This window comes from Oncorhynchus mykiss, chromosome 5, assembly GCF_013265735.2.
Source record: "Oncorhynchus mykiss isolate Arlee chromosome 5, USDA_OmykA_1.1, whole genome shotgun sequence".
Lineage (NCBI taxonomy): Eukaryota > Metazoa > Chordata > Actinopteri > Salmoniformes > Salmonidae > Oncorhynchus > Oncorhynchus mykiss.
In genome coordinates, this window is record NC_048569.1 from 55,272,697 (window position 1) to 55,286,206 (window position 13,510).

The 13,510-nt window shown below is 50.7% G+C and overlaps 1 protein-coding gene across 8 annotated transcripts in view; it reads right to left on the reverse strand.

Annotated features, from left to right (window-relative positions):
• The window catches only part of LOC110522973 (PATJ crumbs cell polarity complex component), a 219,522-nt gene that overhangs the window by 4,251 nt on the left and 201,761 nt on the right, over positions 1-13,510 (reverse strand). For all 8 annotated transcript variants that reach the window (XM_036977876.1, XM_036977875.1, XM_036977874.1 and 5 more), the window contains 2 exons: positions 1,996-2,099; positions 1,539-1,662 (listed from right to left, as the gene is read on the reverse strand). In XM_036977876.1, the coding sequence (XP_036833771.1) occupies positions 1,539-1,662; positions 1,996-2,099 (228 nt within the window). The remainder of the gene's footprint in view (positions 1-1,538; positions 1,663-1,995; positions 2,100-13,510) is intronic.

Below are 13,510 nucleotides of genomic sequence, written 5' to 3' on the forward strand. Positions count from 1 at the left end.
CGGAATATGACTGGTGTCAGTAAACGTTGGAGAAAAAAATTATTGCCAGCATTCGTTAGTCACTAACGCTCTAGATAACATGTAAACCGCCTAACCAGCTCTGCTAGGGCGAGTAAAATGGTCAGAGAGGGGTTCTCTCATTCGTGTCTGGAAGTAACTAGCAAGCTAGTCAACTTCAGGTAGTTAGCTTGGGTGCTTGACTGCCACTGTGAGGAACGCTCGGATCAAACCTACTCCCCAGCCAGAGCGTCTAGTGTCAATAGCGCAGTGTGTGCTCTGAACACTCGGAGAGTGAAAGACACTGAATTTACAAACAGACAATCTGACAACGCTCTGAATTTACGAACCACCCAGAGCGCACTCTGACACAATGGAGGCAATTAAGGAGCGCACCCTTAGTTCTCAATCAAATGTATTTGACTTCGATCAAAATGGGCAGGCAAGCGCAGACAAGTTCCCATTCAGATGTCAACATGTTTGAGAGGGTTAACTTAATGTTCCCTCGTTAGATTTTTAGCTCATCTCACTCTGGCAAAGCATTCGTTGTTGATGTGCAGAACTAAGGGAGAGGGAGCCTACCTTTTCATGGTTGTTTGATCAATAGGACTGTAAAGTTCCCAAATGTAAGAGGACCTCCCTGGTATTTACATATTTGCAGAAATCCATTCAGGTGTATTTCCTGGCTTTCGGCAAACGCAGTCTAATGATCTAAAGTCCCGCTGTTACTACTGTAAATGTAAATAAATGATGGCATAAGTGTGGCAAACGGCTAATTTGCATTAAGGCCAACTGTAGCTCTGATTGGCTATGGCGCACTGGTCCTGGACATGACAGATGTTTTTATTAAGTTTTATTTACTGCAGTGTCTATTAATTGTCCAAACGCACGGCTGCATTCCCGCTATATTGCGATATAATTTTCACAAATGCCTTACTATATGCCATTCCCAAACATTCTATGAATGTATGAAAACGTGAAATGACCATATATAAGTACTCGCTTCTCAGTGGTTTAATAAGATTTCATGTTGCTAAAAACGCTGAGCAGTTCTACTTGGACTTCCTATTTTAGAAGTAATTACTGATCTGTTTTTGAATGCGTTATTGTGTGGATGTGTTTAAGTATACTTGTGGGGACTAGATTAATCCACAAGAATAGTAAAAGAAAAATGTTTTGACCAACTAAAGACATTTTTAGTCTTTAGTTTCTATTTCTAGGGGGTTAAGAGTTAGAATTAGGGTTTAGGAGCTAGTTATTTTTAGGGTTAGTTTAGGGTTAAGGTTAGGTTTTAGGGTTAAGGATAGATTTTGGGGTTAAGGTTAGGAACAATAGGATTTTGAATGGGACTGAATTGTGTCCCCCCCACAAGGTTAGATAGTATTATATGTGTGTGTTTAAATGTGTGTGTGTATATGTGGTGAAGGAGCATCTGCTGCCATCTGGTGTCCCAAAGGGGAACTAAAAACACTCTGCCCTATGGCAAGCTAAGCCACATTACCCTGCAGGCACGTGTGATGGTGCAAAGTGGAGTTAGTTACCTTGCTGAAGACAGTCTTGATGTAGATGGGCAGGTCTCCATGAGGGCTTCCGAAGCCCCCTACGATGCTGAAGCCCAGGCCGTCAGAACCCTTCTCAAGAGAGATATTCTTGGGCTTGGGGGCCCTGCAGAGACATGAAGGAACCAGAGGTTTAGGACTAGGAGGCACTGGGCTTCTTATTAAACAGGTCAAGGATCAGCTTTACCATTACCTAATCTTAACCATAAGGGGAGAAAACACTAAACTGACCCCAAATCAGTATCTAGGAGTACATTTATCCTACTTGCTCAAACAATGTGCCGCATTATTTTTACTCTTCTTTTAATTGAATGTCTTTAATTTTGTGTCATTGTACAGCTGTAGGGTTAGCATACCCTCCCCTAGTCCAAACCTTAACCACTAGGGGAGAACGCAAAAATGACCTTAGATCAGTGTCTAGGAACTTAGTCCTACTCACTCTGGCTCCCCTGTCTGTGTGTCTGGGCTGTTGGGAAGGCTGGTGCTAGTGGACATACTCTCCACCTGACTGGCTATGGCACTGATGTTGGTGTCAGCGATCACCTGCAAACACACACAAATTAGTATGCACAAATGACATTAGAATTCACAGGGTATAATCTGTGTGAGCTTGTGTGTGGGTGTGGGCGTTATAGACGAGGATGAGTCACAGGGTACATGTGATGTGGGTTTCAAATGGAATTCATTTTTATTTTTTATGTACTACAGATATGGCTCCTGGTTCAAAGTCTTGGTTCAATGTCAGAGAGAGCCACACAAAGCATAATGTGGTTATCATTGATCATTTTCCCCTTTCCCCCTCTCTCTCTCACTCACTCTCTCCAACTTTGGCAAGGAAAACAGCTTCGTTAGGTTTTAGTCCTCTCGTTTAACAAAATAGTCAGCCAGCCAACTACGGCGGTCAGCATCCGTTCATTTCCATATTTAAATCAAGCGGGAGGCAATTAAAAATATGAAAAACAACAAACAAAGGCTAATTAACAGACGACTTGTTGGCTGTGCGAAGGAACATTAGTGGAACGCTCCCCAGCCGTCGCCTGCACTAATCTTACTGATACCTTCTTTCTGGAGAAAGAGAGAAGGAGACAGAGAGAGAAAGGGGAAGGAGTGAGAGCAGGAGAGAGAAAGGGGAAGGAGTGAAAAAGGGAGCGGGAGAGAGAGAAAGGAGTGAGAAAGAGAGCGGGAGAGAGAGTGAGAAAGGGGAAGGAGTGAGAGAGCAGGAGAGAGAGAGAAAGGGGAAGGAGTGAAAAAGGGAGCGGGAGAGAGAGAGAGAAAGGAGTGAGAAAGAGAGCGGGAGAGAGAGAAAGGGGAAGGAGTGAAAAAGAGCGGGAGAGAGAGAGAGAGAGAAAGGGGAAGGAGTGAAAAAGAGCGGGAGAGAGAGAAAGGGGAAGGAGTGAGAAAGGGAGCGGGAGAGAGAGAGAAAGGGGAAGGAGTGAGAAAGAGAGCGGGAGAGAGAGAGAGAAAGGGGAAGGAGTGAGAAAGAGAGCGGGAGAGAGAGAGAGAAAGGGGAAGGAGTGAGAAAGAGAGCAGGAGAGAGAAAGGGGAAGGAGTGAGAAAGAGAGCGGGAGAGAGAGAGAGAGGAAGGAGTGAAAAAGAGAGCGGGAGAGAGAGAGGAAGGAGTGAAAAAGAGAGCAGGAGAGAGAGAGAGAGGAAGGAGTGAAAAAGAGAGCGGGAGAGAGAGAGAGGGAGTGAAAAAGAGAGCGGGAGAGAGAGAGAGAAAGGGGAAGGAGTGAGAAAGAGAGCGGGAGAGAGAGAGAGAAAGGGGAAGGAGTGAGAAAGAGAGCAGGAGAGAGAAAGGGGAAGGAGTGAGAAAGAGAGCGGGAGAGAGAGAGAGAGGAAGGAGTGAAAAAGAGAGCGGGAGAGAGAGAGAGAGGAAGGAGTGAAAAAGAGAGCAGGAGAGAGAGAGAGAGGAAGGAGTGAAAAAGAGAGCGGGAGAGAGAGAGAGGGAGTGAAAAAGAGAGCGGGAGAGAGAGAGAGAGAGGAAGGAGTGAAAAAGAGAGCGAGAGAGAGAGAGAGGAAGGAGTGAAAAAGAGAGAGAGAGAAAGGGGAAGGAGTGAAAAAGAGCGGGAGAGAGAGAAAGGAGTGAGAAAGAGCGGGAGAGAGAGAGAAAGGGGAAGGAGTGAGAAAGAGAGCGGGAGAGAGAGAAAGGGGAAGGAGTGAGAAAGAGAGCGGGAGAGAGAGAGGAAGGAGTGAAAAAGGGAGCGGGAGAGAAAGGAGTGAGAAAGAGAGCGGGAGAGAGTGAGAAAGGGGAAGGAGTGAGAGAGCAGGAGAGAGAGAAAGGGGAAGGAGTGAAAAAGGGAGCGGGAAAGAGAGAGAGAGAAAGGAGTGAGAAAGAGAGCGGGAGAGAGAGTGAGAAAGGGGAAGGAGTGAGAAAGAGAGCGGGAGAGAGAGAGGAAGGAGTGAGAAAGAGAGCGTGAGAGAGAGGAAGGAGTGAAAAAGAGCGGGAGAGAGAGAAAGGGGAAGGAGTGAAAAAGAGCGGGAGAGAGAGAGAGAGAGAAAGGGGAAGGAGTGAGAAAGGGAGCGGGAGAGAGAGAGAAAGGGGAAGGAGTGAGAAAGAGAGCGGGAGAGAGAGAGAAAGGAGTGAAAAAAAGCGGGAGAGCGGGAGAGAGAGAGAAAGGAGTGAGAGAGCGGGAGAGAGAGAGAGAAAGGAGTGAGAAAGAGAGCGGGAGAGAGAGAGAAAGGAGTGAGAAAGAGAGCGGGAGAGAGAAAGGGGAAGGAGTGAGAACGAGAGCGGGAGAGAGAGAGAGAAAGGAGTGAGAGAGCGGGAGAGAGAGAGAGAGAGAAAGGAGTGAGAGAGAGAGAGAAAGGAGTGAGAAAGAGAGTGAGAAAGAGAGCGTGAGAGAGAGAGGAAGGAGTGAAGAAGAGAGCGGGAGAGAGAGAAAGGGGAAGGAGTGAAAAAGAGCGGGAGAGAGAGTGAGAAAGGGGAAGGAGTGAGAAAGAGAGCGGGAGAGAGAGAGGAAGGAGTGAGAAAGAGAGCGTGAGAGAGAGAGAGGAAGGAGTGAAGAAGAGAGCGGGAGAGAGAGAAAGGGGAAGGAGTGAAAAAGAGCGGGAGAGAGAGAGAAAGGGGAAGGAGTGAGAAAGGGAGCGGGAGAGAGAGAAAGGGGAAGGAGTGAGAAAGAGAGCGGGAGAGAGAGAGAAAGGGGAAGGAGTGAGAAAGAGAGCGGGAGAGAGAGAGAGAGAAAGGGGAAGGAGTGAGAAAGAGAGCGGGAGAGAGAGAGAAAGGGGAAGGAGTGAGAAAGAGAGCGGGAGAGAGAGAGAGAGAAAGAGGAAGGAGTGAGAAAGAGAGCGTGAGAGAGAGAGGAAGGAGTGAAGAAGAGAGCGGGAGAGAGAGAAAGGGGAAGGAGTGAAAAAGAGCGGGAGAGAGAGAGAAAGGGGAAGGAGTGAGAAAGGGAGCGGGAGAGAGAGAGAAAGGGGAAGGAGTGAGAAAGGGAGCGGGAGAGAGAGAGAAAGGGGAAGGAGTGAGAAAGAGAGCGGGAGAGAGAGAGAAAGGGGAAGGAGTGAGAAAGAGAGCGGGAGAGAGAGAGAGAGAAAGGGGAAGGAGTGAGAAAGAGAGCGGGAGAGAGAGAGAGAGAAAGGAGTGAAAAAGAGAGCGGGAGAGAGAGAGGAAGGAGTGAGAAAGAGAGCGTGAGAGAGAGAGAGGAAGGAGTGAAGAAGAGAGCGGGAGAGAGAGAAAGGGGAAGGAGTGAAAAAGAGCGGGAGAGAGAGAGAAAGGGGAAGGAGTGAGAAAGGGAGCGGGAGAGAGAGAAAGGGGAAGGAGTGAGAAAGAGAGCGGGAGAGAGAGAGAAAGGGGAAGGAGTGAGAAAGAGAGCGGGAGAGAGAGAGAGAGAAAGGGGAAGGAGTGAGAAAGAGCGGGAGAGAGAGAGAAAGGGGAAGGAGTGAGAAAGAGAGCGGGAGAGAGAGAGAGAGAAAGAGGAAGGAGTGAGAAAGAGAGCGTGAGAGAGAGAGGAAGGAGTGAAGAAGAGAGCGGGAGAGAGAGAAAGGGGAAGGAGTGAAAAAGAGCGGGAGAGAGAGAGAAAGGGGAAGGAGTGAGAAAGGGAGCGGGAGAGAGAGAGAAAGGGGAAGGAGTGAGAAAGGGAGCGGGAGAGAGAGAGAAAGGGGAAGGAGTGAGAAAGAGAGCGGGAGAGAGAGAGAAAGGGGAAGGAGTGAGAAAGAGAGCGGGAGAGAGAGAGAGAGAAAGGGGAAGGAGTGAGAAAGAGAGCGGGAGAGAGAGAGAGAGAAAGGAGTGAAAAAGAGAGCGGGAGAGAGAGAGGAAGGAGTGAAAAAGAGAGCGGGAGAGAGAGAGAGGAAGGAGTGAAAAAGAGAGAGAGAAAGGGGAAGGAGTGAAAAAGAGCGGGAGAGAGAGAAAGGAGTGAAAAAAAGCGGGAGAGAGAGAGAAAGGAGTGAGAGCGGGAGAGAGAGAGAGAGAGAGAGAAAGGAGTGAGAAAGAGTGGGAGAGAGAGAGAGGAGTGAGAAAGAGAGCGGCAGAGAGAGAGAGAAAGGGGAAGGAGTGAGAACGAGAGCGGGAGAGAGAGAGAAAGGAGTGAGAGAGCGGGAGAGAGAGAGAGAGAGAGAGAAAGGAGTGAGAAAGAGAGCGAGAGAGAGAGAGAGAAAGGGGAAGGAGTGAGAAAGAGCGCGAGAGAGAGAGAGGAAGGAGTGAAAAAAAGCGGGAGAGCGGAAGAGAGAGAGAGGAGTGAGAAAGAGCGGGAGAGAGAGAGAAAGGAGTGAGAGAGAGCGGGAGAGAGAGAGAGAGGAGTGAGAAAGAGAGCGGGAGAGAGAGAGAGCGGGAGAGAGAGAGAGAGAGAGAGAGAGAGAGAGAGAGAGAGAGGAAGGAGTGAAAAAGAGAGCGGGAGAGAGAGAGGAAGGAGTGAAAAAGAGAGCGGGAGAGAGAGAAAGGATTGAAAAAGAGAGCGGGAGAGAGAGAGAAAGGGGAAGGAGTGAGAAAGAGAGCGGGAGAGAGAGAGAGAGAGAGCGGGAGAGAGAAAGGAGTGAGAAAGAGAGCGGGAGAGAGAGAGAAAGGGGAAGGAGTGAGAAAGAGAGTGGGAGAGAGAGAGAAAGGGGAAGGAGTGAGAAAGAGAGCGGGAGAGAGAGAGAGAGAGGAAGGAGTGAAAAAGAGAGCGGGAGAGAGAGAGAGGAAGGAGTGAAAAAGAGAGCGGGAGAGAGAGAGAGGAAGGAGTGAAAAAGAGAGAGAAAGGAGAAGGAGTGAAAAAAAGCGGGAGAGCGGGAGAGAGAGAGAGAAAGGAATGAAAAAAAGCGGGAGAGCGGAAGAGAGAGAGAGAAAGGAGTGAGAAAGAGCGGGAGAGAGAGAGAGAAAGGAGTGAGAAAGAGAGCGGGAGAGAGAGAGAGAGAAAGGGGAAGGAGTGAGAAGGAGAGCAGGAGAGAGAGAGAGAAGAGCGGGAGAGAGAGAGAGAGAGAAAGGAGTGAGAGAGCGGGAGAGAGAGAGAGAGAGGAAGGAGTGAAAAAGAGAGCGGGAGAGAGAGAGCGGAAGGAGTGAGAAAGAGAGCGGGAGAGAGAGAAAGGCGAAGGAGTGAGAAAGAGCGGGAGAGAGAGAGAGAGAAAGGCGAAGGAGTGAGAAAGAGAGCGGGAGAGAGAGAGAGAAAGGGGAAGGAGTGAGAAAGAGAGCGGGAGAGAGAGAAAGGCGAAGGAGTGAGAAAGAGAGCGGGAGAGAGAGAAAGGCGAAGGAGTGAGAAAGAGAGCGGAGAGAGAAAGGGGAAGGAGTGAGAAAGAGAGCGGGAGAGAGCGAGAGAGAAAGGGCAAGGAGTGAGAAAGAGAGCGGGAGAGAGAGAGAGAGAGAGAAAGGGGAAGGAGTGAGAGCAGGAGAGAGAAAGGGGAAGGAGTGAAAAAGGGAGCGGGAGAGAGAGAAAGGAGTGAGAAAGAGAGCGGGAGAGAGAGTGAGAAAGGGGAAGGAGTGAGAGAGCAGGAGAGAGAGAGAAAGGGGAAGGAGTGAAAAAGGGAGCGGGAGAGAGAGAGAGAAAGGAGTGAGAAAGAGAGCGGGAGAGAGAGAAAGGGGAAGGAGTGAAAAAGAGCGGGAGAGAGAGAGAGAGAGAAAGGGGAAGGAGTGAAAAAGAGCGGGAGAGAGAGAGAAAGGGGAAGGAGTGAGAAAGGGAGCGGGAGAGAGAGAGAAAGGGGAAGGAGTGAGAAAGGGAGCGGGAGAGAGAGAGAAAGGGGAAGGAGTGAGAAAGAGAGCGGGAGAGAGAGAGAGAAAGGGGAAGGAGTGAGAAAGAGCGGGAGAGAGAGAGAGAAAGGGGAAGGAGTGAGAAAGAGAGCAGGAGAGAGAAAGGGGAAGGAGTGAGAAAGAGAGCGGGAGAGAGAGAGAGGAAGGAGTGAAAAAGCGGGAGAGAGAGAGAGAGGAAGGAGTGAAAAAGAGAGCAGGAGAGAGAGAGGAAGCAGTGAAAAAGAGAGCGGGAGAGAGAGAGAGGGAGTGAAAAAGAGAGCGGGAGAGAGAGAGAGAGAGAGAGAGGAAGGAGTGAAAAAGAGAGCGGGAGAGAGAGAGAGAGGAAGGAGTGAAAAAGAGAGAGAGGGAAAGGGGAAGGAGTGAAAAAGAGCGGGAGAGAGAGAGAAAGGAGTGAAAAAAGCGGGAGAGCGGGAGAGAGAGAAAGAAAGGAGTGAGAGAGCGGGAGAGAGAGAGAGAAAGGAGTGAGAAAGAGAGCGAGAGAGAGAGAAAGGAGTGAGAAAGAGCGGGAGAGAGAGAGAAAGGGGAAGGAGTGAGAAAGAGAGCGGGAGAGAGAGAAAGGGGAAGGAGTGAGAAAGAGAGTGGGAGAGAGAGAGGAAGGAGTGAAAAAGGGAGCGGGAGAGAGAGAGAAAGGAGTGAGAAAGAGAGCGGGAGAGAGTGAGAAAGGGGAAGGAGTGAGAGAGCAGGAGAGAGAGAGAAAGGGGAAGGAGTGAAAAAGGGAGCGGGAAAGAGAGAGAGAGAAAGGAGTGAGAAAGAGAGCGGGAGAGAGAGTGAGAAAGGGGAAGGAGTGAGAAAGAGAGCGGGAGAGAGAGAGGAAGAGAGCGTGAGAGAGGAAGGAGTGAAAAAGAGCGGGAGAGAGAGAAAGGGGAAGGAGTGAAAAAGAGCGGGAGAGAGAGAGAGAGAGAAAGGGGAAGGAGTGAGAAAGGGAGCGGGAGAGAGAGAGAAAGGGGAAGGAGTGAGAAAGAGAGCGGGAGAGAGAGAAAGGAGTGAAAAAAAGCGGGAGAGCGGGAGAGAGAGAGAAAGGAGTGAGAGAGCGGGAGAGAGAGAGAGAAAGGAGTGAGAAAGAGAGCGGGAGAGAGAGAGAAAGGAGTGAGAAAGAGAGCGGGAGAGAGAAAGGGGAAGGAGTGAGAACGAGAGCGGGAGAGAGAGAGAGAAAGGAGTGAGAGAGCGGGAGAGAGAGAGAGAGAGAGAGAAAGGAGTGAGAGAGAGAGAGAAAGGAGTGAGAAAGAGAGCGAGAGAGAGAGAGAGAGAGAGAAAGGGGAAGGAGTGAGAAAGAGAGCAGGAGAGAGAGAGGAAGGAGTGAGAAAGAGAGCGTGAGAGAGAGAGGAAGGAGTGAAGAAGAGAGCGGGAGAGAGAGAAAGGGGAAGGAGTGAAAAAGAGCGGGAGAGAGAGTGAGAAAGGGGAAGGAGTGAGAAAGAGAGCGGGAGAGAGAGAGGAAGGAGTGAGAAAGAGAGCGTGAGAGAGAGAGGAAGGAGTGAGGAAGAGAGCGGGAGAGAGAGAAAGGGGAAGGAGTGAAAAAGAGCGGGAGAGAGAGAGAAAGGGGAAGGAGTGAGAAAGGGAGCGGGAGAGAGAGAGAAAGGGGAAGGAGTGAGAAAGAGAGCGGGAGAGTGAGAGAAAGGGGAAGGAGTGAGAAAGAGAGCGGGAGAGAGAGAGAGAGAAAGGGGAAGGAGTGAGAAAGAGAGCGGGAGAGAGAGAGAAAGGGGAAGGAGTGAGAAAGAGAGCGGGAGAGAGAGAGAGAGAAAGAGGAAGGAGTGAGAAAGAGAGCGTGAGAGAAAGGAAGGAGTGAAGAAGAGAGCGGGAGAGAGAAAAAGGGGAAGGAGTGAAAAAGAGCGGGAGAGAGAGAGAAAGGGGAAGGAGTGAGAAAGGGAGCGGGAGAGAGAGAGAAAGGGGAAGGAGTGAGAAAGAGAGCGGGAGAGAGAGAGAAAGGGGAAGGAGTGAGAAAGGGAGCGGGAGAGAGAGAGAAAGGGGAAGGAGTGAGAAAGAGAGCGGGAGAGAGAGAGAGAGAAAGGGGAAGGAGTGAGAAAGAGAGCGGGAGAGAGAGAGAGAGAAAGGGGAAGGAGTGAGAAAGAGAGCGGGAGAGAGAGAGAGAGGAAGGAGTGAAAAAGAGAGCGGGAGAGAGAGAAAGGATTGAAAAAGAGAGCGGGAGAGAGAGAGAAAGGGGAAGGAGTGAGAAAGAGAGCGGGAGAGAGAGAGAGAGGGAGAGAGAAAGGAGTGAGAAAGAGAGCGGGAGAGAGAGAGAAAGGGGAAGGAGTGAGAAAGAGAGTGGGAGAGAGAGAGAAAGGGGAAGGAGTGAGAAAGAGAGCGGGAGAGAGAGAGAGAGAGGAAGGAGTGAAAAAGAGAGCGGGAGAGAGAGAGAGGAAGGAGTGAAAAAGAGAGCGGGAGAGAGAGAGAGGAAGGAGTGAAAAAGAGAGAGAAAGGAGAAGGAGTGAAAAAAAGCGGGAGAGCGGGAGAGAGAGAGAAAGGAATGAAAAAAAGCGGGAGAGCGGAAGAGAGAGAGAGAAAGGAGTGAGAAAGAGCGGGAGAGAGAGAGAGAAAGGAGTGAGAAAGAGAGCGGGAGAGAGAGAGAGAGAGAAAGGGGAAGGAGTGAGAAGGAGAGCAGGAGAGAGAGAGAGAAGAGCGGGAGAGAGAGAGAGAGAGGAAGGAGTGAAAAAGAGAGCGGGAGAGAGAGAGCGGAAGGAGTGAGAAAGAGAGCGGGAGAGAGAGAGAGAGAAAGGCGAAGGAGTGAGAAAGAGAGCGGGAGAGAGAGAGAGAAAGGGGAAGGAGTGAGAAAGAGAGCGGGAGAGAGAGAAAGGCGAAGGAGTGAGAAAGAGAGCGGGAGAGAGAGAAAGGCGAAGGAGTGAGAAAGAGAGCGGAGAGAGAAAGGGGAAGGAGTGAGAAAGAGAGCGGGAGAGAGCGAGAGAGAAAGGGCAAGGAGTGAGAAAGAGAGCGGGAGAGAGAGAGAGAGAGAGAGAAAGGGGAAGGAGTGAGAGCAGGAGAGAGAAAGGGGAAGGAGTGAAAAAGGGAGCGGGAGAGAGAGAAAGGAGTGAGAAAGAGAGCGGGAGAGAGAGTGAGAAAGGGGAAGGAGTGAGAGAGCAGGAGAGAGAGAGAAAGGGGAAGGAGTGAAAAAGGGAGCGGGAGAGAGAGAGAGAAAGGAGTGAGAAAGAGAGCGGGAGAGAGAGAAAGGGGAAGGAGTGAAAAAGAGCGGGAGAGAGAGAGAGAGAGAAAGGGGAAGGAGTGAAAAAGAGCGGGAGAGAGAGAGAAAGGGGAAGGAGTGAGAAAGGGAGCGGGAGAGAGAGAGAAAGGGGAAGGAGTGAGAAAGGGAGCGGGAGAGAGAGAGAAAGGGGAAGGAGTGAGAAAGAGAGCGGGAGAGAGAGAGAGAAAGGGGAAGGAGTGAGAAAGAGCGGGAGAGAGAGAGAGAAAGGGGAAGGAGTGAGAAAGAGAGCAGGAGAGAGAAAGGGGAAGGAGTGAGAAAGAGAGCGGGAGAGAGAGAGAGGAAGGAGTGAAAAAGCGGGAGAGAGAGAGAGGAAGGAGTGAAAAAGAGAGCAGGAGAGAGAGAGGAAGCAGTGAAAAAGAGAGCGGGAGAGAGAGAGAGGGAGTGAAAAAGAGAGCGGGAGAGAGAGAGAGAGAGAGAGGAAGGAGTGAAAAAGAGAGCGGGAGAGAGAGAGAGAGGAAGGAGTGAAAAAGAGAGAGAGAGAAAGGGGAAGGAGTGAAAAAGAGCGGGAGAGAGAGAGAAAGGAGTGAAAAAAGCGGGAGAGTGGGAGAGAGAGAAAGAAAGGAGTGAGAGAGCGGGAGAGAGAGAGAAAGGAGTGAGAAAGAGAGCGAGAGAGAGAGAAAGGAGTGAGAAAGAGCGGGAGAGAGAGAGAAAGGGGAAGGAGTGAGAAAGAGAGCGGGAGAGAGAGAAAGGGGAAGGAGTGAGAAAGAGAGCGGGAGAGAGAGAGGAAGGAGTGAAAAAGGGAGCGGGAGAGAGAGAGAAAGGAGTGAGAAAGAGAGCGGGAGAGAGTGAGAAAGGGGAAGGAGTGAGAGAGCAGGAGAGAGAGAGAAAGGGGAAGGAGTGAAAAAGGGAGCGGGAAAGAGAGAGAGAGAAAGGAGTGAGAAAGAGAGCGGGAGAGAGAATGAGAAAGGGGAAGGAGTGAGAAAGAGAGCGGGAGAGAGAGAGGAAGAGAGCGTGAGAGAGAGGAAGGAGTGAAAAAGAGCGGGAGAGAGAGAAAGGGGAAGGAGTGAAAAAGAGCGGGAGAGAGAGAGAGAGAGAAAGGGGAAGGAGTGAGAAAGGGAGCGGGAGAGAGAGAGAAAGGGGAAGGAGTGAGAAAGAGAGCGGGAGAGAGAGAAAGGAGTGAAAAAAAGCGGGAGAGCGGGAGAGAGAGAGAAAGGAGTGAGAGAGCGGGAGAGAGAGAGAGAAAGGAGTGAGAAAGAGAGCGGGAGAGAGAAAGGGGAAGGAGTGAGAACGAGAGCGGGAGAGAGAGAGAAAGGAGTGAGAGAGCGGGAGAGAGAGAGAGAGAGAAAGGAGTGAGAGAGAGAGAGAAAGGAGTGAGAAAGAGAGCGAGAGAGAGAGAGAGAGAGAGAGAGAAAGGGGAAGGAGTGAGAAAGAGAGCAGGAGAGAGAGAGGAAGGAGTGAGAAAGAGAGCGTGAGAGAGAGAGGAAGGAGTGAAGAAGAGAGCGGGAGAGAGAGAGAGGAAGGAGTGAAGAAGAGAGCGGGAGAGAGAGAAAGGGGAAGGAGTGAAAAAGAGCGGGAGAGAGAGTGAGAAAGGGGAAGGAGTGAGAAAGAGAGCGGGAGAGAGAGAGGAATGAGTGAGAAAGAGAGCGTGAGAGAGAGAGGAAGGAGTGAAGAAGAGAGCGGGAGAGAGAGAAAGGGGAAGGAGTGAAAAAGAGCGGGAGAGAGAGAGAAAGGGGAAGGAGTGAGAAAGGGAGCGGGAGAGAGAGAGAAAGGGGAAGGAGTGAGAAAGAGAGCGGGAGAGAGAGAGAAAGGGGAAGGAGTGAGAAAGAGAGCGGGAGAGAGAGAGAGAGAGAGAAAGGGGAAGGAGTGAGAAAGAGAGCGGGAGAGAGAGAGAAAGGGGAAGGAGTGAGAAAGAGAGCGGGAGAGAGAGAGAGAGAAAGAGGAAGGAGTGAGAAAGAGAGCGTGAGAGAAAGGAAGGAGTGAAGAAGAGAGCGGGAGAGAGAAAAAGGGGAAGGAGTGAAAAAGAGCGGGAGAGAGAGAGAAAGGGGAAGGAGTGAGAAAGGGAGCGGGAGAGAGAGAGAAAGGGGAAGGAGTGAGAAAGAGAGCGGGAGAGAGAGAGAAAGGGGAAGGAGTGAGAAAGGGAGCGGGAGAGAGAGAGAAAGGGGAAGGAGTGAGAAAGAGAGCGGGAGAGAGAGAGAGAGAAAGGGGAAGGAGTGAGAAAGAGAGCGGGAGAGAGAGAGAGAGAAAGGGGAAGGAGTGAGAAAGAGAGCGGGAGAGAGAGAGAGAAAGGAGTGAAAAAGAGAGGGGGAGAGAGAGAGAGAGAGGAAGGAGTGAAAAAGAGAGCGGGAGAGAGAGAGAGGAAGGAGTGAAAAAGAGAGAGAGAAAGGGGAAGGAGTGAAAAAGAGCGGGAGAGAGAGAAAGGAGTGAAAAAAGCAGGAGAGCGGGAGAGAGAGAGAAAGGAGTGAGAGCGGGAGAGAGAGAGAGAGAGAAAGGAGTGAGAAAGAGAGCGGGAGAGAGAGAGAGAAAGGAGTGAGAAAGAGAGCGGCAGAGAGAGAGAGAAAGGGGAAGGAGTGAGAACGAGAGCGGGAGAGAGAGAGAAAGGAGTGAGAGAGCGGGAGAGAGAGAGAGAGAAAGGAGTGAGAAAGAGAGCGAGAGAGAGAGAAAGGGGAAGGAGTG